The sequence below is a fragment of the Schistocerca gregaria genome, chromosome 2, assembly GCF_023897955.1.
Source record: "Schistocerca gregaria isolate iqSchGreg1 chromosome 2, iqSchGreg1.2, whole genome shotgun sequence".
Classification (NCBI taxonomy): Eukaryota; Metazoa; Arthropoda; class Insecta; order Orthoptera; family Acrididae; genus Schistocerca; species Schistocerca gregaria.
In genome coordinates, this window is record NC_064921.1 from 409,377,341 (window position 1) to 409,401,797 (window position 24,457).

The window sequence follows — 24,457 nt, forward strand, 5'->3', positions numbered from 1 at the left end:
TTTAACTGTTGTTCACATAATTTTCGCACTTGATGCACGAGATACAAAATCTAACATCTAACATTTTCATAACAGAAACATGCATTTCACCTCACTCCAGAGAAAATGTAAATTACGTTTGTATCTGATGAGCCAGAAATGCGTCGTTTAATAAAACATGAAAAAAATATTGACTGAAGGCGTTTTTATTCAGACTTCCTGTGTAAGAACATTAGGCGAAGTTTACTGACCTAGCAGGTTTACGCAGAAAAGTATGTAAGCTATTAGTGAGAAAACACTGTCTTTGTCTGTCCGTGGGACAATGTATCTTGTACTTCGCCGCAACACGTAGGTGTACTGCTTACGTAAGGGGCTTGAGTGGATCAGGAGATGGGCGTACCGTCAGTGGACAGGCCAGGCACTCGTCATATTCTGTGACGCGTGTACCGGTTGACTGCAGCGAGTCAGGGCGTAGACTCGCGGTGACGCAACCGTGACCCCGCTATCTGTTGCGCTGGCAGGGGTTCAAGGCGCGCGCGCGTCCAGCCTAGCGCCGCCTGAGCAGGGAGTCGTCCGTCTTATCGCCTTGTTTTTTCGGACGCGCATTACCACATTCCAGCAGTTCCTTCGGCAGTGCGGGCGCGTTCACCACCCACAATGTAAGTTTTCTTCGTACTGCACCAGCGGCCATCCTACAAGCCTAAATACGCCATTTAATGAATGAATATATGCATACTTTGTGTACGTTTCGATGCATGAATATTCGTCATGAGGTGTCATTCAATTCTTATAACTTTATTTGATGTCAGTGCACTGCAATTATTACTGCTTCCATAATTGTTGATACTATATCGGGATACGGTACTTAATCACCACATTTCTGGGTTGCTTGAAAATATTTTATTGATCGACTTTACAGATTAACTAGAAAAAGAGCGTATTATGTTTCCACTTTCTCAGAAATTAATTCTCAACGGCCGAACTGTTGGGCAGTACCAATACACTTAAATAATCGAGTAAGGATTTTCTTCTCTGACTCTGCACGATATTATTAGTGCCCAATATTTAGCCATAAATCAGTATGCTGTAGTCTTGGTTCGTCTGTGTACTCTGTAATTCCGGTAAAACTTATCACTTGCATACACACAAGCTGTTATTGCCTGTTTCTTTTTCACAGAATTAATTAACAAAGATGAATTTTGTCCGATTATGTGCACCTGAGGTCCGCCCAGTCCGATTGATGTAGCGCTTTTGGCTTTCCGAAACCCGAAAATGTGACACTTGTTCCTTATCCTATGCACAATTCGTGCCTACAAGTTCTATCTTTTATGTTGTAGTATATCATCCTAGAAAAGACATATTTTTAAATGCATCTCCAACGAGGTGCAAGAGGGGAAAGGCGTCCACTAAATCCCTAGAAAAAATCTTCGCAAACAAAGCTCACTTCCTCTCGTATCAGACAGACGAAACGATTCCATGCCACTTTGAAGAAAGCTGTTACTTGTAAGCGATACTGACCAGTAGGAAGTGTATCCAGAGTCATGAAATCTCAAAAGTATTTCGATATTTGCCATCAAACTAAATTGCCCCTTCTTCACCACACTCCCTCCCCTCACCCATTTTTTTTTTTTTTTTTTTTTTTGTTTTAGCTCAGGTCATAGGTTCGTTCTTGTGTGCGGTATTTCATTTTTACTGTGTCTTTGAACGATATTTACTGCCGACAATCTCTAGCGCACCAACATCTTTGAAAGTGCTGTATTTCATTCGTTGTCTTAAGTTGTGACGTTCTTACAACATGTAGCAGCCATACACAGAACTACACATCTATGTTAATGACACTTGATAATAGCATAACTATATTTCTGGGCTCGAGTTCGATAACTTTGTAAAAGACTGAGCAACTCTCCTTTTTGAGTCGACATGTAACTCAGAAACAACTGTCACATAAACCATATAGCTCTCCTCGTAGAAGATGCGCTAAAGTTGGTGCTACTGTTCTTGATTCTTCCTAGACATTTAATGTTCTTTTTTTTCGTGTTGCCGTTCAGTAAATGACGCTCTTGCTTGTACATAGTCCAGTCACATTAATGTGGCCACTGTCTATGTTCGACGAAAACTTGCAATAATTACTCCGAGATGGCAGATGGCAGCACTAGCAGTGGAGAGTATTTGAGGCCAGTGGGGGGAGGGGGGGGGGGGCGGAAAACAGTGCAGTCGTTGTCCTAATACGAAAACGGAGAGATTTTTCTGACGTTTAAAAGAACATGATGATTAACCTTCGGGCAAAGACTGCAAGCATTTACGAAACGGCTAAGTCTATAAACTGTATGAGTGCTGACATTGTTAAACTATACCATGCATGGCAAAATAGCGCTGTCCAAATCCGGCGCCAAGGCAACTACGTTGCACCACACGCCGTGGATGCCAGGGGTGAACGACAGCTGCGGAGATGAGTACGGGTGAATAGATGTGCAACTGTTGGGCAACTGACCTCCCAGATGAACCAAGGACCTACCAAGAGTGTCTCCTCAACGACTGTTCAGCGAATGTTGCTGCTTAGGGACCTCTGCAGCAGGCGCCTGGTTCATGCAACCAACCTGAGTGCTTTTCATCAGTGACGAATGCTGGAATTTGCATGCCGGTACCGCTACTCAAAGTCCACTGACTGGTGACAGTTGGCATATTCAGATGAATCACGTTTTATGCTCCATCGGACAGATAGCCGTTCCCTTGTATGGTCCTGCAACAATCCTCGTAAGGCTCCAGGTCGGAGAAGGGAGAGTTATGTTCTAGGGAACGTTTTTGTGGCACTCCCTGGATGATCTCATTATTCTGAAAGGCGCAATGGATGAACACAAGTATGCATCTATCCTTGGAGACTATGTCCATCCCTAAATGCACTCTACTTTTCAAAGCTCGATGGCATCTACTAACAGGAAAATGTAATCTGTCAAACCTCGCAGTGTACGTGCGGGGATCGAAGAGTACCAGAATGATTCCAGGATGAGATTTTCACTCTGCAGCGGAGTGTGCGCTGCACTTGCCCGTGAAAGGTGAAGGTCCCGAGTTCGAGTCTCGGTCTGGCACACAGTTTTATTCTGGCAGGAAGTTCCATACCAGCGCACACTCCGCTGCAGAGTGAAAATCTCATTCAGGAAACATCCCCCAGGCTGTGGCTAAGCCATGTCTCCGCAATGTCCTTTCTCTGTGGAGTGTTAGTTCTGCAAGGTTCGCAGGAGAGCTTCTGTGAAGTTTGGAAAGTAGTAAAGCTGTGAGGACGGGGCGTGAGTCGTGCTTGGGTAGCTCAGATGGTAGAGCACTTGCCCGCGAAAGGCAAAGTTCACGAGTTCGAGTCTCGGTCCGGCACACAGTTTTAATCTGCCAGGAAGTTTCAGTACCAGAATGCGTTTACTGTACTGCACTGGCTACCAAACTCCCCTGATTTAAATCCAGTCGAGACTCTGTGGCACTTCCTCCATTAGGCTGTTCGAGCCAAGGATCCTCAACCATGAAACCTAGAGCAGCTGGCCACAACACTTATGTGTACATGGCCCCACAGACCTGTCGGTACCTTCCAGAACCTCATTGATATTCTTTCAGCATGACCGCGCTCCAAAAGTGGTCATTCGGGGATTTTGACAGGTAGTCACATTGATGTTACTGGACCGTGTAGAAAATGTATGACTTGACATGAGTTTGAATGTTCCTCAGTGCGTGCCATGCCTAGAAATAAACAGTACTAACGCGATTTGGAACTACCTAAACGCCTACATGCAAAAGCAGTCTAATGCACATAAGATAGCGAAAACCATTTTTATCAACATTCTCGTAAGCCTCACAGAGTAGATTACATTGATGATACACACTGCTGTGCAAAACTTAAGGACGAAAGAGACTTCCGCATGATGTGTCGCTGCCAAGTAACATAGCTCGCTGGAAGTTAGGTCATACATAGAAAGAACTGCTACAATACAGTACACGAAGTTACTGAAAGACGTACACGATGAGACGAACAGAAATGACACATCTATTAAAACACAATAATTACACTGATGTCACCGCCATTTTTGATGCCGCCTGGACTTTAGAAAAGGCGGGACGTGACTCTTAATACGATGTGTGATAACCAAGAATGGTAATGCTTGCTCTACAACGTCCTCCTGTGCTGCTGACTAGGTTGGTAAAGTATCCTTGTGGTAGAGCGTACCACTTGTCAGACAGCGCGGTTAATAACTTTTGGCCACTGATGCATCTACATCTACATCTACATGGCTACTGTGCAATTCATACTTAAGCGCCTGACAGAGGGTTCATCGAACCATTTTCATACTACTTCTCTACCATTCCACTGTCGAATGGGAATATGGAATACCGTCTCAGTTGTGTGACTGGATTCGTGATTTCCTCTCAGAGAGTTCATAGTTCGTAGCGATAGACGGTAAATCATCGAGTAAAACAGAAGTGATATCTGGCGTTCCGCAAGGTAGTGTCATAGGCCCTCTGCTGTTCCTGATTTACATAAATGGTCTAGGTGATTATCTGAGCAGCCCCCTTATATTGTTTACAGATTACGCTGTAATTTCCCGTTAGTAAAATCATTATGCGGTCAATTCCAATTACAAAATGATGTAGAGAGAATTTCTGTATGGTGCGAAAAGTGGCAATTGGCACTAGACAAAGAAAAGTGCGAGGCCATCCACATGGGTACTAAAAGAAATCGGATAAATTTTGGGTATAAGATAAATCGCACAGATCTAAGGGCTGTCAATTCGACTAAATACGTAGGAATTACAATTACGAGCAACTTAAAATGGAAAGACGCCATAGACAATATTGTGGGGAAGGCGGAACAAACACTGCGTTTTGTTGTTCAAAAATGGGTGTGAAATCTTATGGGACTTAAACTGCTAAGGTCATCAGTCCGTAAGCTTACACACTACTTAAACTAAATTATCCTAAGGACAAACACACTCACCCATGCCCGAGGGAGGACTCGAACGTCCGCCGGGACCAGCCGCACAGTCCATGACTGCGCTTTGTTGGCGGAACACTTAGAAGGTGCGACAAACACACTAAAGAGGCAGCATATATTTCACTTCCTCGTACATCAATATTTAAACTGGATGAAGGTGGGACACAGCTGGTATAATTTTTATTAAAATGAAATTCCTCCAGCCATACTTAACATTTATTTATTTATTTCGCTACTAGCTTCGGCGTTGCGTCAACGCCACCTTCAGGCCCGTACACTTCGATGAAATCAGTTGTGTGTCGCTCAGTCTAGAAGTCCGCGTTGCCTTGTAGACTGAGCCACGCACAACTGATTTCATCAATGTGTACGGGCCTGAAGATTACGTTGACGCAACGCCGAAACTAGTAGCGAAGTAAATAAAAAAATCTTAAGTACAGCTGGAGGAATTTCATTTTAATAAAAATACATTGCACTAGTCCGTCCTCTGCTGGAATATTGCTGCTCGGTGTGGGGTCCTTACTAGGTAGGATTGACGGAGAACATCAAAAGAGTGCAAAGAAGAGCAGCTCGTTTGGTGTTATCGCACAATAGGGGTGAGAATGTCACTGATATGATACGCGAGTTTGGCAGTCACTGAAACAAAGGCGGTTTTCTTTGCGGCGATATCTATGTACAAAATTTCGGTCATCAACTTTCTCCTCGAAGGTGAAAATATTTTTTTGACACCCACCTACGTAGGGAGAAATGATCATCACAATGAAATAAGAGAAATCAGAGCTCGATCGGAAAGATTTAGGTGTTCCTTTTTCCCACTCGCCATTCGAGAGTGGAATGGTAGAACAGCAGTATGGAAAGGGTTCGATGAACCCTCTGCCAGGCACTTAAGTGTGAATTGCAGAGCAACCATGCAGATGTTGATGTAGATCGCGACGCCTTGCTCGTTCCCCATGTGCGTCTTTTCATGGAAGCATTTTGCCGTGACTTTTGTTTTGTGGACGACAATGTCCGATCACACTGAACTGCTCAAGTGGAGGAGCTCTTGTAATTAGATGATGTTCGGCGAATGGATTGGCCTGCCCGGTTCCCCGACTTAAATTCCATAGTGCATTTGCGGGATGATTTGGGGAGACGTATTGGGGCACCTACACGTGTACGAACGAACGTCCATCAGTTGTCAACCACGCTGGTGAAGAAATGGAACGCATTACCACAAGAACTCCTTATTAACTTTGTGGCTAGCATGGGTGTACATCGGCGAGCAGTGATCACACGCCCAGTTTAAAACCATGTCCCACTTTTAGTAATGTCGGGGATACTGTCATAAATCGCAATGACATCAGTGTTTTTGAATGAAAATGTCTCTTCTGTTCGTCTCACTGCTTATTTCTTTCACGTACTGAACTGTAGCAGTTCTTTCTATGCGTGGTCAAGTTTCATCGAGCTACCTTAGTCGAAGTCACACATCATGCTTAAGTTATTCTCATCCTTAAGTTTTTCACGACAGTTTGCCTTGCGATAACCACCTCAAAAGATTGTTGCATAACGACTAGTTAAAACTTAGCAGTAATCTACGCGCTTTCAAATCGAAACTGGAGTGTTTCCTCATGGCTCACTCCTCCTATTCCTTGAAAAATTAAGCTCATTCCTGCGTTATATTGTTGATTGCGTTTACTTAAACTTGTGGTTTGACTTTTTTTGGATTCATAAACATTTTATTTTATCTGTTATTACTTTTATGTTGTAATTTCATGTTCTGTTACATCCCATGACTTTATGGATTCTCTCCCCACTTTGGTCTTACGGAAAAATACGTGTAAATGGATAAATAAATAAATTCTGAACAGGTGAAAATTGTTAAAGAGCTGTTGTTATTATCAAACTAGAACGGAGATTTAAATCCCAGAATAAAATGTTCACAGTTCGTGTGAAGTATTTTTGACTCTAGGGGGCAGACTGTTTCAGTAAAACCAATGAGAGCCGCTTTAAGAAATGCGTTGCTTCTTGTAACTTCGCCTGAACTCAAGATTACAAGTATGTCTTGTATGGTATCCAAAGTCACGTTATTGACGACTAAATATGGGACTTGTAAGAACCACACTGATAAAAATAAGATTAGAGTACATGCGGAACATCCGGCCGCGGTGACCGAGCGGTTCTAGGCGCTTCAGTCCGGAAATGCGAGGCTGCTACGGCCGCAGGTTCGAATCCTGCCTCGGGAGCGGATGTGTGTGATGTCCTTAGGTTAGTTGGGTGTAAGTAGTTCTACGTCTAGGGGGACTGATGACCTCAGATGTTAAGTCCCACAGTGCTTCGAGCCATTTCAACCATTTCTGAGCATGCGGAACGTAACTGCAATGAATGTTTTCGTTGCTATCTCAGATTAAAAACGGGATGACGAATGCGATTGACAACTAGATTGTCTCCGACATTCATAGCAATGATTTTTGTGGAATATGAATCATACTTTCTCATATTAATAGCTTCTTTTAAGTACTTGGCTGAAAGAAGTCATATTTAAGAGTGGGAAACACAGAAACAGTTTTTATTTTCCCATTTAACTACTTTTCGCCTAGTTATGAAAAATTTCTTGTTTTTTCTCATACTTCATGTCCCGATCGCAATGGAGTCTAACTGTTCAGGACTATACACAATATTCCTATTCTGTATTAATGCCCCGCTTCTGGTTATGCGATTTTCGACAGAAAACCAAAGATAGAATTTCTTGTTCTCCGATCTTCCTCTTTTTTTTATTAGCCTTCTTCGAACGATTCTTCTTTCCAGGAATGCGTTCACTTTTACACTATACGGTTAGCAATAAATGCTATACATGAATGACAGTTTTATCATTTTATAAATAAAATGCTAGAATTAACTGAAAATCTCATCAAAAACGTTTATTCTGAAAGGTTGACATACAATTCAGTATCCTTCCGTAAGAGGTAACTTTTGAGCTGTTTCGAAAACTTAAATTAACAATCGTGCCTAAATGCCCATGCGAAACCTGAGGGTCATTGTTTCATTTATTTTACTATAATTATTCTATATTTTATTCGTTGGACGCGTAGTCAGAGTGGGTTGTTTGAAGTTTCGGTCCATTCCAACCAGATCCCATCGAGAGCAGGTTTGGATGTGGGTGCCTTCTACTGGAGAAATTTGTGCCGGTTTATCAAGTCTAGCACTTGCCTAAATTCGTTCAAAAATGGTTCAAATGGCTCAGAGCACCATGGGACTTAACATCTGAGGTCATCAGTCCCATAGAACTTAGAACTACTTAAACCTAACTAACCTAAGGACATCACACACATCCACGCCCCAGGCAGGATTCGAACCTGCGACTGTAGCAGTCGCGCAGATTTCCGGAGTGAAGCGCCTAGAGCCGCTCGGCCACAGCGGCCGGTTCCTAAATTCGTTTGGCGGGACAACGTCCCAGAAAAAAACAACAGTCGACTGTGCGTTCGTCTACGTGTGTGTGTCACAGTGCAAAGTCTAAAACTTGCTCACCTTGTGCTGAAATATTCTTATCCCCTTAAATGCTCTCCCATTGTGTATCCTAAGGCGTCATTGATTAAAGGTGTCAGAGACCAAAGTCTTCTTGCAGTGCGTTTGTATTAGGTTCTGGTTCCGGTCTACGTAGTTCTTCTTCGTCATCACCATACCAAGGCGTACCACTATCCTTTCCACCCTTCCCTTTTTCATTCTCGAATGGTATGTGGGTAGAATGATTGGCGGTAAACCTTCGCTCGAACTCCTATTTCTTAGGTTTTTCTTGTCGTGTTTATTTCACGAGACTATGTGGGAGGCTGTATTTTGTTGCCCTTCTATTCTTGTAATGTATCTTCTCTTCCACGACGCCTCTCTAGTAGCGTTTGCCGTTCGAAGTCATAGAGCATCTCCGAAATATTCTCGCGCCCACCAAATGGCGCCGCGACGAAACTTGCCGCTCTTCTTTGGATCTTGTCTATCTGTTCCATTAACCCAGCTTCGTAAAAATCCGACGCTGATGAGCAGTACTCAAGAGTTACTTGAACACAGTTTAAAAAGCCACCTTATTCCTTTATATTTCGGTTAGACTCTTCCAACGAAAGTCAGCCGCGCATCTCAGTTTCCTGTAGTTTGTTTGGTGTGGTCATTGCACTTAGTCCAGCCCGGAAGGTTACTTCTAGGTATTTTGCAATAGTTTCCAGTAATTCATTGGCATGCTGTAATCAGACAGCAGTGAATCTGTTCTGTTATATATGCAATCTTTTTATGTTCTGGCCTAACTGCCAGTTCCTGCATCAGGCCCGACCCTCTGCGGACTTTCCTGCGTTTTTCGGCGAATCAGCTCTCGGGTGTCCATTCGGGTGCTGTCGTCGACGAAACACGATATTTCGACGGCGTACCCTGTCGCAATCTTCAGATGATACCTGCTGAATGTGCGTCTTTGTTCCATTGCGCCTCCTCTCTACGATAAGAGTACAAAGGCACGAGTACAATGGAGACGCGATGTATCAAAGGTGTTCATTCTGCAGGTATCACCTGAAGCTCACAGCAAGGTACGCTGCCGAAATATCTTGTTTCGTAAACGGCTGCACCGGACTTCATATCTGAGAGTAATGCAAACAGCTCCCAACTGTATCGGATTCCTTCCGGTAGCCAAGGGACACGGGATCAAACTGGACGCCGTCATCTACAGTGCTCCGGATCTCACAGAGCAAGCTCAGTTTTGGAATATATCTGTCTTTGCGATATTTATGTTGATTTTTATAGAGGACACGTGGTTCTCCAAAAATGTGGTAATACGTAAGCATAAGACTAGTTCATAACTATACAGTAAATTCACGTTAACAATGTGGACTAGTGTATATATGCACCTATCCGAGGATGCTTCTTGAAAAAGCTGCAAAAAATGGGAGCTACTTCTTTTACCTAATCTTTGTAGCAGCTCGTGGCATCTCATCCGCTCATCTATAGACAAGTTGCAGTTGTGGGATATTGAGACCTGCACTTCTGCAGGTCGACAATCAATGTAGCGATTAGCATATCCAGCATATCCAAATGTAACATACTGTCAATAGCGGCTCGTGTAAAACTCTACCAATGTGCTACAATATTACAAAAATAAGAAGACGTTATTTTACTACGTCGTTACGTAGATGCGACTTAATATTACTGAGATATTAGCTTTATGTTTATGATTTCAGCATTAATGTATCCTAGATCTTTCACTCTCCTTGTATTCCACGCATCATTGTTCCTTAATAAGAAAAACATCGAAAGTAAAATAGTGCTTTGCGAATATCACACCCACAGTTCCAACTCTTTTCATACACTTTCATGCTAAATTTCCTCCCATACTCCTTTTTTTCCCACCACGTATTTTCTTTTGACTTACAAGGGTAATAATTGTAACTAAAAAGACTAATTAATTTTACATCTGTTGACTGAATTCTTTAAATTGTTTAAGTTTAGAATTAATAATTTAACATCGAGAGGAATAAAATAAATATGGAGAAAAATGATGGTAGCAGCGGGAATCGAACCCGACTCAACAAACAGACTTTCGGTGCACTCGAATTTTTTTTCCCCTTTCATTGTACCTTTCTATTCTTTCGTCATTATTCTCTTCATTTGGTTCGTGCGGATGCCACATGACACCTCTTCAAGTTGTTCGTTGAAAACTTCTTTCTTCCTTTTATTATTATCATTATTATTATTACAGGGGACAGCCATCCTCACTATAAAACACAGTTGGGCTCCAGTACCAATATGTCAGCTGCTCCTCTAAAACCCCTCATACTCTGCGTTTGCACAGTACTTTACAAGCACTTGATGCTGGTTTTTAGCTATCGTGGAGAGGAGAACGCCACACGATACGTTTTCATACGTTTTATTTACATTCCAGCAAGCATTCGAAGAGAAATGGCGTAATTTTAATGCGATATCTGGCTCGCATTCGAAGAGAAATGATATAGTCTTAGATTATTATTTAGTGTGCTTATAGCACATTAACACATGATGAATGGTTGCCACAGCGTATTGTCCATAAAACGACATAAATCCTCCTTACGGTCACGACTGCAGAACAATAAGTGGCAGCAGTAATGTATATTAAAAATGTGGGAGTATGTTTACAGAGTAATGTAAAGTGAAACAGCCATATAAAAATAATTTATCAGAAGAATACTCAAGAAGGGTAGTCTAGCAAACAAGGCGATAGTTGACAAGATCCTTGTTTGACCGCTACTTAAACATTTCACATCAATCTTTGCCTGTTACCAGATAGGACCGAAGAAGAGCGACGCTTTTCGTCACCGGTTAACTTAATAAGTGTAAAAGCACCACAGAGGTACTCATCCCACTCCAGCAGCGGCAGGCGCTACAAGAGAGCCGATCTGGATCACTGTGTGGATTAATGCTAAAAGTCTGTGAGCGTACGCTGATAGAAGAGTCAACTCAAATTTTACTTCCTCTTACATATAACCCTCGTAAACGGTATAAAGGTTCCATTAAAGAGATTATAGTTCACTCACAGACGCACCAAAAATCGTACCTCCCCATGCACCGTTTGCGACTGGAACAGGAAATGGGAGGGAGGGAGGAGAGGGGGCGGGGGAGGTAAATGATAACGGAGCGCAAAATACCCGCCGACGCACAAGGTGGTTCCCGAAGCATGTATGATGTTGAGCTCCTGCAAAAAGCTCTTCACGGTTCCAAGCTTATCTTTTTTTTATGTTTGGCTCTGAGCACTATGGGAGTTAATTTCTGAGGTCATCAGGCGCCTAGAACTTAGAACTAATTAAACCTAACTAACCTAAGGATATCACACACATCCATGCCCGAGGCACGATTCGAACCTGCGACCGTAGCGGTCGCTCGGTTCCAGACTGCAGCGCCTAGAACCGCACGGCCACTCCGGCCGGCGAGAACTAGCAGTTCGTTCCATTTTTGCGCCGACTAACAAAGTGAAGTTGTTTCTTCAATTTCCTGAGGGTAGCACAATACACTTCAGAATTAATCGTTGTACTGTGAGGGAGAACATCAAACAGAATAACTCTTCAGAGTCCCAGAAAAACATCTTCACGACCCTTTACCGGCTCAGGTTGCGCCTTTGAAGTGTTTCTTCGGAGGAGAGATGATCTGGCACACTCCATGCAATGCCCTTTTTTCCCTGGTTAGAAGGGATGAACGTATGTGGCATGGCCTATGACGATTTTTTCTACGAATAATTGTCACGGTGACCGTCGTAACGCGCAAGCAATTCCGCACAAATGATCCTTCGTTGGTCTTTATGGTCTTTTTTAGGGACCCACTGGGCACACACACCCCTTTGAGTACGCCAACTGGTGGACGAGTGTGTCGGCACCACCAACAGAGCCATCCAGCTGAGCAGCGAGGTGTTTGACTGAGATCCATCCATCACCTCGAACGAGAGTGTCCGCACGTTCGAACATTACACGAATCACAGCTGTATACGGCTGGCCGGCAAGCAGTAGATCAAATGTTCAAATGTGTGTGAAATCTTCTGGGACTTAACTGCTAAGGTCATCAGTCCCTAAGCTTACACACTAAATTATCCTAATGACACACACACACACCCATGCCCGAGGGAGAACTCGAACCTCCGCCTTGACCGCTCGGCTACAAGCAGTAGATCGGGAAGGTTTGCGCGACCTTTTTGCGATGATGACAGATGCCTCGGCGAACGACTTATCTTGCTTTTGTCCACTACCCTGTGTCCGTAGACCTTCTGCAGGCGGCTATGAATATCTGCGATGGTCTGGTTTTTCGCCCAAACAAACTCCGTGACAGCTCTCTGCTTGGAACGCATCTCCGTCAGAGATGCCATTTTGAATGTTACGTATAGCGCCGCCACCTATCGCAACTTCATGGAACTATAGCGGATGAAGCCGGAAGATTCAAAGACGTCTCACAACCAGCTCCGTATTTTTCCCACCGAAACTGGTTGACAAAAGAAAAATGTTGCCTTACTTATTGATCATCCCTCGTATCATCGGTACCCTCTGAGGTTGTTACAAATAACCTAAATTGGAACAATGACATGGATAATATTGTGGATAGAGTAAAAACAAAGACTCCGATTCATTGGCAGAACACTTAGAAGGTCCAACAGGTCCACTAAAGTGACTGCTTACACCACGCTTGTCCGCCCTATTCTGGAGTATTGCTGTGCGTTGTGGGATCCGCATCAGGTCGGACTGACGGATGACATCGCAAAAGTACAAAGAAGGGCAGCTCGTTTTGTATTATCGCGAAGTAGGGGAGATAGTGACACGCAGACATGATACGTGAATTGGAGTGGCAATCGTTAAAACAAAGTCGTTTTTCGTTCCGACGGGATCTTCTCATGAGTATTCAATCACCAGTTTTCTCCTACGATTGCGAAAACATTCTGCTGGCACCCACCTACATAGAGAGAAATGATCATCACGATAAAATAAGAGAAACAGGGCTCGCACAGAAAAATCTAAGTAGAGGAGATAGTGACACGCAGACATGATACGTGAATTGGAGTGGCAATCATTAAAACAAAGTCGTTTTTCGTTGCGACGGGATCTTCTCATTAGATTTCAATCACCAGTTTTCTCCTACGATTACGAAAACATTCTGCTGGCACCCACCTACATAGAGAGAAATGATCATCACGATAAAATAAGAGAAACAGGGCTCGCACAGAAAAATCTAAGTGCTCGTTTTTCCCGCGTGCCGTTCGAGAGTGGAGCGGTAGAGAGACAGCTTGAAGGTGGTTCATTGAATCCTTTGCCAGGCACATTGTTGTGAATAGCAGAGTAATCACGTAGATGTAGATGTCAGAAACGGTCACGTCTATACGCAGAGGTGATCATTGAGACAGATTACATAAAGGACTGACGGGTATGATTTACCGTGTTTCAGGGTCTCCTCCTGCGGACAAGTCTTCATCGTGGCAGCCCTGGTCACATTTATTTCTGCACTGGGAAACGAGATACCACACAGACTGCAATATGAACTTCCAGCGGATGTTTATTCAGTCGAGTATAGTCCGAAGCTCGGCCACAAAAATGAACAGGAGATTGGAGTGGAGCGTTTGCAGCAGGAACTAGCTGAAGACACGCCTGCCTTCGCTGCCGGTGCCGACCCAGCGGTCGGCGGTGATGCGGTGGGAGGCGAGCGGGCGCCGCAGGGCAGGAAGAAGCGCTTCTGGTCGGCCAGCGAGAGCAGCGAGGAGCAGCCGGCGGACGCGAGCGGCTACGCGGCCGCGTTCGACGCGCTGCTCGACTACCACGCCGAGGTGCAGCGCCAGGGGCGGCGCGAGGTCGACATGCCAGACATGCGCAAGGAGACGTCCGAGAAGCTGCTCTTCTTCACCGTCACGACGCGCATGAGCGTCTCCGGCGTGCGCCTGCGTGTGCCCGCCACGCTGCGCCGCGTCTCGCGTGTCACCGCAGACGTCCTGCCCGGCGGCGACGTCGACATGTCCTGCAACGTGCGCCTCGGCGACTTCGAGACCTGGGGGCAGTACGACGTCAAGGTGAGCTGCATCCACCTGACACGACCCCTCAGAAACGTCTGGCGATCAGTTGCCGATTATCTGATATCCACAGGTAGTTCCGGTTTCAAGAAGGGTCGTCGAGCAGATGCGCAAAACTATGGACCTATATCTCTGACGTCGATCTGTTGTAGAATTTCAGAACATCTTTTTTTGCTCGCGTATCTTGTCATTTCTGGAAACCCAGAATCTGCTCTGTAGGAATCAACATGGATTACGGAAACAGGCATAACAAAACTCTACCATCTGGTGAGCAAAATGTATGAGACAGGCGAAATTCCCTCAGACTTCAATAAGAATATAGTAATTCCAATCCCAAAGAAAGCAGGTGTTGACAGATGTGAAAATTACCGAACTATCAGTTTAATAAGTCACAACTGCAAAATACTAACACGAATTCTTTACAGACGAATGGAAAAACTGGTAGAAGCTGACCTCGGGGAAGATCAGTTTGGATTCCGTAGAAATGTTGGAGCACGTGAGGCAATACTGACCCTACGACTTGGCTTAGACGAAAGATTAAGGAACGGCAAACCTACGTTCCTATCATCTGTAGTCTTAGACAAAGCTTTTGGAAATGTTGACTGGAATACTCTCTTTCAAATTCCGAAGGTGGCAGGAGTAAAATACAGGGAGCGAAAGGCTATTTACAATTTGTACAGAAACCAGATGGCAGTTATAAGAGTCGAGGGACATGAAAGGGAAGCTGTGGTTGGGAATGGACTGAGACAGGGTTGCTGCTTCTCCCCGATGTTATTTAATCTGTATATTGAGCAGGCAGTAAAGGAAACAAAAGAAAAGTACAGAGTATGTATTAAAATCCATGGAGAAGAAATAAAAACTCTGAGGTTCTCCGATGACATCGTAATTCTGTCAGAGACAGCAAAGGACTTGGAAGAGCAGTTGAACGAAATGGATAGTGTCTTGAAAGGAGGATATAAGATGAACATCAACAAAAGCAAAACGAGGATAATGGAATGTAGTCGAATTAAGTCTGGTGATGCTGAGGGAATTACATTAGGAAATGAGACACTTAAAGTAGTAAAGGAGTTTTGCTATTTGGGGAGCAAAATAACTGATGATGGTCGAAGTAGAGAGGATATAAAATGTAGACTGGCAATAGCAAGGAAAGCGTTTCTGAAGAAGAGAAATTTGTTAACATTGAGTATAGATTTAAGTGTTAGGAAGTCTTTTCTGAAAGTATTTGTATGGAGTGTTGCCATGTATGGAAGTGAAACATGGACGATAAATAGTTTGGACAAGAAGAGAATAGAAGCTTTCGAAATGTGATGCTACAGAAGAATGCTGAAGATTAGATGGGTAGATCACATAACTAATGAGGAGGTATTGAATAGAATTGGGGAGAAGAGGAGTTTGTGGCACAACTTGACTACAAGAAGGGATCGGTTGGTGGGACATGTTCTCAGGCATCAAGGGGTCACCAATTTGGTACTGGAGGGCAGCGTGGAGGGTAAAAATCGTAGAGGGAGACCAAGAGATGAATACAGTAAGCAGATTCAGAAGGATGTAGATTGCAGTAGGTATTGGGAGATGAAGAAGCTTGCACAGGATAGAGTAGCATGGAGAACTGCTTCAAACCGGTCTCGGGACTGAAGACCACAACAACAACATACAGAAACAGCGATTGTGTGATTCCCAACTCGCTTTATTGGTTCATGAGACCCATGAAATATTAGATACAGGCTCCCAGGTAGATTCCATTTTCCTTGACTTCCGGAAGGCGTTCGATACAGTTCCGCAGTGTCGCCTGATAAACAAAGTAAGAGCCTACGTAATACCAGACCAGCTGTGTTGCTGGATTGAAGAGTTTTTAGCAAACAGAACACAGCATATAAGTATTTAAACTGACAAACTGTGGTGTGCGTGCTGTAAGACCTTCGGTACACACACCATCAGATTATTTGACTTGTCGCTCTAACAAAGTAGGCGAGTGTCAGCAATATGTCTCGTGGTCTTATCGTGGCGTGTTTATCTTCTGCCGTTAGGTCAGACGATAGAAATGCCACTTGCACGCTTAGAGTAGCAGATTGACAGTGACCAACTTTAAACAGAACTTGATTAATTTTCACACACATTTATTAAATTAGTAACAAGCATAAACCTTACGCAACCTGATTCTGGATGCAATTTACAATTGACAATCTGAAGTTCCTTTGGTCTTGGTACGTCAATCTTATTCTCACATATGTCTGATACTTGACAAAGTGTCTATCCATTTCATGGCTATGTACAGCAATATGGTAATCTTATTAGGCGCAGACTGAAACTTGACTATGGACTGGTACAGACAAATGCAGACTGGTGCAGACTGGTGCAGACTAATGCAGACTGACTAATCGGAGGTCTGTACACTCGTTATAATACCTCGCGCTTCATGTATCACTGCACGAGTGTGATCCGCGAGGAGAAAAGGTTAGCAGCAATCTCATTGGTTGCGTTACATATTAATACGCGGATCGGCGGAAGCAGAATTTGGTCCATCTCTAAGGCAGTGCCATCTCGTAGTGCGGAGACAGACGAGCGCCGCGCCTGCGCTGTTGTGCTTAGCGGGGCGCGCTCTAGTGGCAAAGTTGTGTACACGCTGACTACGCGGAACTATGTACACAACACAAACTCTGGGAGGTTGTAGGGACCAAAACAAACATTTTTCCCCAATGTCATTTTTTCCTACGAGGATTATTTAAACCGTTTGAGGTCGCATTACGCTCTTCAGTTGATAGAGGCCGTATTACGCTCTTCAGATGTAGACAACTGCTGTCCACCAGTGTAGTAGTCCATTGTCTCTATTTACTAATGCAGCGATACACCTGGAGTGAGTACACTGATATGGTTGGTGCGTACTACATAGGGCACCACAACGCACGAGCTGCACGGGGGTTTATCAACAACAATATCCCAATCGCCGTATCCCGCATCATACGACCTTTGATGCTGTGTTCCAACGCCTGCATGAGACCAGGTCATTTAGCAGATTACCTGGACCGGGATGCCGTCGCACGGTAAGAACGCTGCAATTTGAGGAAGCTGTCTTGCAGCATGTGTAGAGGGATCCTTCAATCAGCACTCGTGCTATTGCACGTCACATAGAGACGAATAGACGAATGTAAGAACAGTACTTCGAGAGAAATTGTTACGTCCATTTCATTTACAGCGTGTCCACAATCTGGAACCAGTTGACTATCCACACAGACCACAGTTTTTGCAGTGGAACTTGGAACAGTGTGAAATGCATCCTACATTTCCATCCTCGGTGTTGTTTACCGATGAAGTAACGTTCGGGCGTGATGGAGTCTTCAACATGCACAATTCGCATGTTTGGAGTGATAATAACCCACATGCCACAGTTACTAACGCTCATTAAGTGCGGTTCTTCGTTAATGTGTCTATCGCTGTTGTTGGAGACTGTTTAATTGGGCCTAACTGCTACCTAGTTGTTGCCTCTTCGTCATAAGAAAATGGAAAAGTGTATGTTGCTTTAATTAATTTGCCACCAAAGAAATCTTCCTCTACCGGTTTACATACTCCTGATAGAAAAAATGCCATTAGGGAAAAATAATTGTTTTGACGTCCCCTACAACCTTTCAGAATATATATATATACACACACACACACACACACACACACACACACACACACACACACACACACACATATATATATATATATATATATATATATATATATATATATATATATACAGGGTGTTTCAAAAATGACCGGTATATTTGAAACGGCAATAAAAACTAAACGAGCAGCGATAGAAATACACCGTTTGTTGCAATATGCTTGGGACAACAGTACATTTTCAGGCGGACAAACTTTTGAAATTACAGTAGTTACAATTTTCAACAACAGATGGCGCTGCAAGTGACTGAAAGATATAGAAGACAACACAGTCTGTGGGTGCGCCATTCTGTACGTCGTCTTTCTGCTGTAAGCGTGTGCTGTTCACAACGTGCAAGTGTGCTGTGGACAACATGGTTTATTCCTTAGAACAGAGGATTTTTCTGGTGTTGGAATTCCACCGCCTAGAACACAGTGTTGTTGCAACAAGACGAAGTTTTCAATGGATTTTTAATGTAACCAAAGGACCGAAAAGCGATACAATAAAGGATCTGTTTGAAAAATTTCAGCGGACTGGGAACGTGACGGATGAACGTGCTGGAAAGGTAGGGCGTCCGCATACAGCAACCACAGAGGGCAACGCGCAGCTAGTGCAGCAGGTGATCCAACAGCGGCTTCGGGTTTCCGTTCGCCGTGTTGCAGCTGCGGTCCAAATGACGCCAACGTCCACGTATCGTCTCATGCGCCAGAGTTTACACCTCTATCCATACAAAATTCAAACGCGGCAACCCCTCAGCGCCGCTACCATTGCTGCACGAGAGACATTCGCTAACGATATAGTGCACAGGATTGATGACGGCGATATGCATGTGGGCAGCATTTGGTTTACTGATGAAGCTTATTTTTACCTGGACGGCTTCGTCAATAAACAGAACTGGCGCATATGGGGAACCGAAAAGCCCCATGTTGAAGTCCCATCGTCCCTGCATCCTCAAAAAGTACTGGTCTGGGCCGCCATTTCTTCCAAAGGAATCATTGGCCCATTTTTCAGATCCGAAACGATTACTGCATCACGCTATCTGGACATTCTTCCTGAATTTGTGGCGGTACAAACTGCGTTAGACGACACTGCGAACACCTCGTGGTTTATGCAAGATGGTGCCCGGCCACATCGCACGGCCGACGTCTTTAATTTCCTGAATGAATATTTCGATGATCGTGTGATTGCTTTGGGCTATCCGAAACATACAGGAGGCGGCGTGGATTGGCCTCCCTATTCACCAGACATGAACCCCTGTGACTTCTTTCTGTGGGGACACTTGAAAGACCAGCTGTACCGCCAGAATCCAGAAACAATTGAACAGCTGAAGCAGTACATCTCATCTGCATGTGAAGCCATTCCGCCAGACACGTTGTCAAAGGTTTCGGGTAATATCATTCAGAGACTACGCCATATTATTGCTGCGCATGGTGGATATGTGGAAAATATCGTACTATAGAGTTTCCCAGACCGCAGCGTCATCTGTTGTTGACAATTGTAACTACTGTAATTTCGAAAGTTTGTCTGCCTGTAAATGTACTGTTGTCCCAAGCATATTGCAACAAACGGTGTATTTCTATCGCTGCTCGTTTAGTTTGTATTGCCGTTTCAAATATACCGGTCATTTTTGAAACACCCTATATATATATGTGTGTGTGTGTGTGTGTGTGTGTGTGTGTGTGTGTGTGTATGTGAATGACCTAGTAGATAGTGTCGGAAGTTCCTTGCGGCTTTTTGCGGATGATGCTGTAGTATGCAGAGAAGTTGTAGCATTAGAAAATTGCAGCGAAATGTAGGAAGATCTGCAGCGGGTAGGCACTTGGTGCAGGGAGTGGCAACTGACCCTTAACATAGACAAATGTAATGTATTGCGAATACATAAAAAGAAGGATCGCTTATTGTATGATTATATGATAGCGGAAGAAACACTAGTAGCAGTTATTTCTGTCAAATATCTGGGAGTATGCCTACGGAACGATTTGAAGTGGAATAATCATATAAAATTTACTGTTGGTAAGGCAGGTGCCAGGTTGAGATTCATTGGGAAAGTCCATAGAAAATGTAGTCCATCAACAAAGGAGGTGGCTTGCAGAACACACGTTCGACCTATACTTGACTATTGCTTATCAGTGTTTGATCCGTACCAGGTCAGGTTGACACAGGAGATAGAGAAAATCTAAAGAAGAGCGGCGCGTTTCGTCACAGGGTTATTTGGTAAGCGTGACAGCGTTACGGTGATGTTTAGGAAACTCAAGTGGCAGACTCTGCAAGAGAGGCGCTCTGACTCGCAGTGTAGCTTGCTGTCCTGGTTTCGAGAGGGTGCGTTTCTGGATGAGGTATCGAATATATTGCTACGGTCGCAGGTTCCAATCTTGCCTCGGGCATGGATGTGTGCGAGGTCCTAAGGTTATTTAGGTTTAAGTAGTTCTAAGTTCTGGGGACTGATGACCTCAGCAGTTAGGTCCCATAGTGCTTAGAACCATTTGAACCATTTCGAGGCCACGAATGTAAAATTAGAGACATTCGAGCGCGCACAGAGGCTTTCCGGCAGTCGTTCTTCCCGCGAACCATACGCGACTGGAACAGGAAAGGGAGGTAATGACAGTGGCACGTAAAATGCCCTCCGCCACACACCGTTGGGTGTCTTACGGAGTATAATCGTAGATGTAAATGTGTACAAAAAGTAATGCAAGCTGATCGGAAGAAGAATAAGTTACAAAATTATATATGTTGTGTCCGACCTTTCGGACATGTCCGAAAGAACAGCCCCACACATATATTTTTTGTGAGGACGGACAATGATCCCTTCTGTACAGGTGCGCTTCAAGCTCGACTCTTACGGGAAGCGGCGAGATGCCACAAGTAATGAAGATAATGAGCGAGAGGCACTACATCAGTAGTGAATGGATAAGTTGAGAATCAGGTCTGTCGGAAGACACGCTACGGTAGTCCGTGCAGGTGTAGTCACCAGAGTGTGTGAATGACACAGTGGTCAACACATCTGCCTAGTAGGTAGGAGACCTGGGTTAGAATCTACATCTACATCCATACTCCGCAAGCCACCTGACGGTGTGTGGCGGAGGGTACCTTGAGTACCTCTATCGGTTCTCCCTTCTATTCCAGTCTCGTATTGTTCGTGGAAATAAAGATTGTCGATATGCCTGTGCGTGGGCTCTAATCTCTCTGATTTTATCCTCATGGTCTCTTCGCGAGATATGCGTAGGCGGGAGAAATATATTGCTAGACTCCTCGGTGAAGGTACGTTCTCGAAACTTCAACAAATGCCCGTACCGAGCTACTGAGCGTCTCTCTTGCAGACTGTTCCACTGGAGTTTATCTATCATCTCCGTAACGCCTTCGCGATTACTAAATGATCCTCTAACGAAGCGCGCTTCCCTCCGTCGGATCTTCTCTATCTCTTCTGTCAACCCTATTTGGTACGGATCCCACACCGGTGAGCAGAATTCAAGCAGTGGGCGAACAAGTCTACTGTAAACTACTTCCTTTGTTTTCTGACTGCATTTCCGTAGGATTCTTCCAATGAATCTCAGTCTGGCATCTGCTTTACCGACGATTAATTTTATATGGTAATTCCATTTTTAAATCACTCCTAATGCCTACTCCCAGATAATTTATGGAACTAACTGCTTCCAGTTGCTGACCTGCTATATTGAAGCTAAATGATAAATGTTATTCGCAGCACAATACACTTGTCTACATTGAGATTCAATTGCCATTCCGTGCACCATGCGTCAATTCGTTGCAGATCCTCTTGTATTTCAGTACAATTTTCCATTGTTACAACCTCTCGATATACTACAGTATCATCCGAAAAAGCCTCAGTGAACTTCCGATGTTATCCGCAATGTCATTTATATATATTGTGAATAGCAACGGTCCTACGACACTCTTCTGCGGCACACCTGAAATCACTCTTACTTCGGAAGACTACTCTCGATTGAGAATGACATGCTGCGATCTGTTGTCTAGGAACTCTTTAATCCAATCACACAATTGGTCTGATAGTCCATATGCTCTTACTTTGTTCATTAAACGACTGTGGAGGGCTCTACCAAACACCTTGCAGAAGTCAAAAAACACAGCATCTACCTGGGAACCCGTTTCTATGGCCTTCTGAGTCTCGTGGACGAATAGCACGAGCTGGGTTTCACACGATCGTCTTTTTCGAAACCCATGGTGATTCTTACAGAGTAGATTTCTACTCTCCAGAAAAGCCATTATACTCGAACGTAAATACGAGTTCCAAAATTCTACAACTGAACGACGGTAGAGATATAGGTCTATAGTTCTGCACATCTGTTCGACGTCCCTTCTTGAAAACAGGGATGACCTGTGCCCTTTTCCAATCCTTTGGAACGCTACGCTCTTCTAGAGACCTACGGTACACTGCTGCAAGAAGGGGGGCAAGTTCCTTCGCGTACTCTGTGTAAAATCGAACTGGTATCCCATCAGGTCCAGCGGCCTTTCCACTTCTGAGCGATTTTAATTGCTTTTCTACCCCTCTGTCATCTATTTCGATGTCAATCCCGGTACAGCACAAATTTTTAACTTTTCTCAATGAGTTAAATCATTGGACACTGACAGTTAATGTCTAATTCCTTTGTGTCTTAAATTACAATACATTAAAATAGCTGCTGGTAAATCTTATATGGTTGTGATCCATGAAACTTTTCCATTTCTAAATTATCGTTAAGGGCTGCGCTGGGAATCTTCGGAGGTGCTCGTGGTACCGGTGTCTTACCTACTACTCAGTAACAGAACATTTCTGTATAAGTCCTCCGCAGCTCTGGACGAAACGGTAGGAATGGACCATACAGCCCGAAAAATTTACCTGCAGCTAAGAGATCTGTTCGCGAAAGCTTTGGTTGTATAACCTATTAAATCCTCCAAGCTATTACGCCCTGGTAGAACGAATTTCTTGTAGGAACCCAACGTCTTGTCCTTCTTTGAACATCCAGAACGAGGGATCACTGTTGTATCTTCTATAAAAGTCCTAATCAATCCCTTGTTCTATCCTGAGTGCAGCAACATTTCGTTCACATATCTCGGTGTCGTAATGTAACATGTCGCTCGACTTTTGAAAACATTTGTCATCACACGTCTGTGCAGGAGAACACGGAAATGAAATATTGTTACAGTCATTAACATGCAACGGTGTGAATTGGAACTTCTTAGAAGCTGAACCCCCTTCAAAATGTCCTCTGCAAATAGGAAAGAAACGTTCACTTTTTCCAAGAAATACATCTCACTATGTCTTAATAGCCTGAAATCCATACATACTATAAAAAAGTGTGTATGTGTGTGTGTGTGTGTGTGTGTGTGTGTGTGTGTGTTTTCCACATCTCTTTCTAAACCACAGGACCGATTTCAACCAAACTAGATACACCTATCCCTTATTGTAAGGCAAAAATCACTGTCGTTGAAAGAACCATCTACCTCTCGTGGTTCCGGAGATATGACGTCATAAACAGTAGATGCATAAAAAACTGTCGCATCATGCATGACGTTTAAATTTATTACTTCTTTGCTACTAATTCTATTTGCAAATATATTTCAGACAGGATCCACATATGGCGCTACACAAATAGGCTACCTCATTGTACGACAAGTGTTTTAGAGATATGACATCATAAACACTGAGATGCATGAAAAAATGCCACATGACGCATGAAGTTTTAATACATTTATTATTTACTACTAAGACACTCATACAGTCGAGTCAACTTCAGGAAATCGCTGGCATCTGGTACAGATTTTGACAGCTTTGAACTGCGAAGTGCAAACAGCTACAGGTGAAAACAATTGCTGTGTATAGAGCTGTGAAGACGCGTTACATAGAGACGAAAATCGCGTCGAACGCACGCAATGTAGCTGTACTTACGCATTTGTACAGTATGCATATTTCTTTGTACAACAGTTTAATAAATTCAAAAGTCTTTTCACGAATACATGGAACTGAAACACGGTTCAGTTATTGTTTCCGTTACTGACAGAAAATTGACAAGATGGATACCCGGGCAGTGCCGGGTTTATCAGAAAATACTTTAATAAGTGTGAAATTCGGGTCGTGAATATTTACAGTCTGACTTCAGGTGCCTGGCGTTCAGAGTGAAAATGAATTTCTTGAAGGAGATCGTCTTTCCCGCAATTTTCAGTATCGGATTGCGATTTTGGCACTTAGGCCTTTGCCAGCCACGTTGGCTGAGCGGTTCTAGGCGCTTCAGTCCGCAACCACGCGGCTGCTGCTGTCGCAGGTTCGAATCCTGCCTCGGGCATGGATGTGTGTGATGTCCTTAGGTTACTTAGGTTTAAATAGTTCTAAGTCTAGGGG

General features: G+C 43.9%; 1 protein-coding gene across 1 annotated transcript in view; it reads left to right on the forward strand.

The window, feature by feature from the left end:
• Nucleotides 1-406: 406 nt before the first annotated feature.
• LOC126322870 (uncharacterized) overlaps nt 407-24,457 on the forward strand; it is a 28,902-nt gene continuing 4,851 nt past the window's right edge. Inside the window, exons 1-2 of the mRNA XM_049994591.1 lie at nt 407-638; nt 13,847-14,462. Of these exons, the coding sequence (XP_049850548.1) occupies nt 637-638; nt 13,847-14,462 (618 nt within the window). The 5' untranslated portion in view covers nt 407-636. The remainder of the gene's footprint in view (nt 639-13,846; nt 14,463-24,457) is intronic.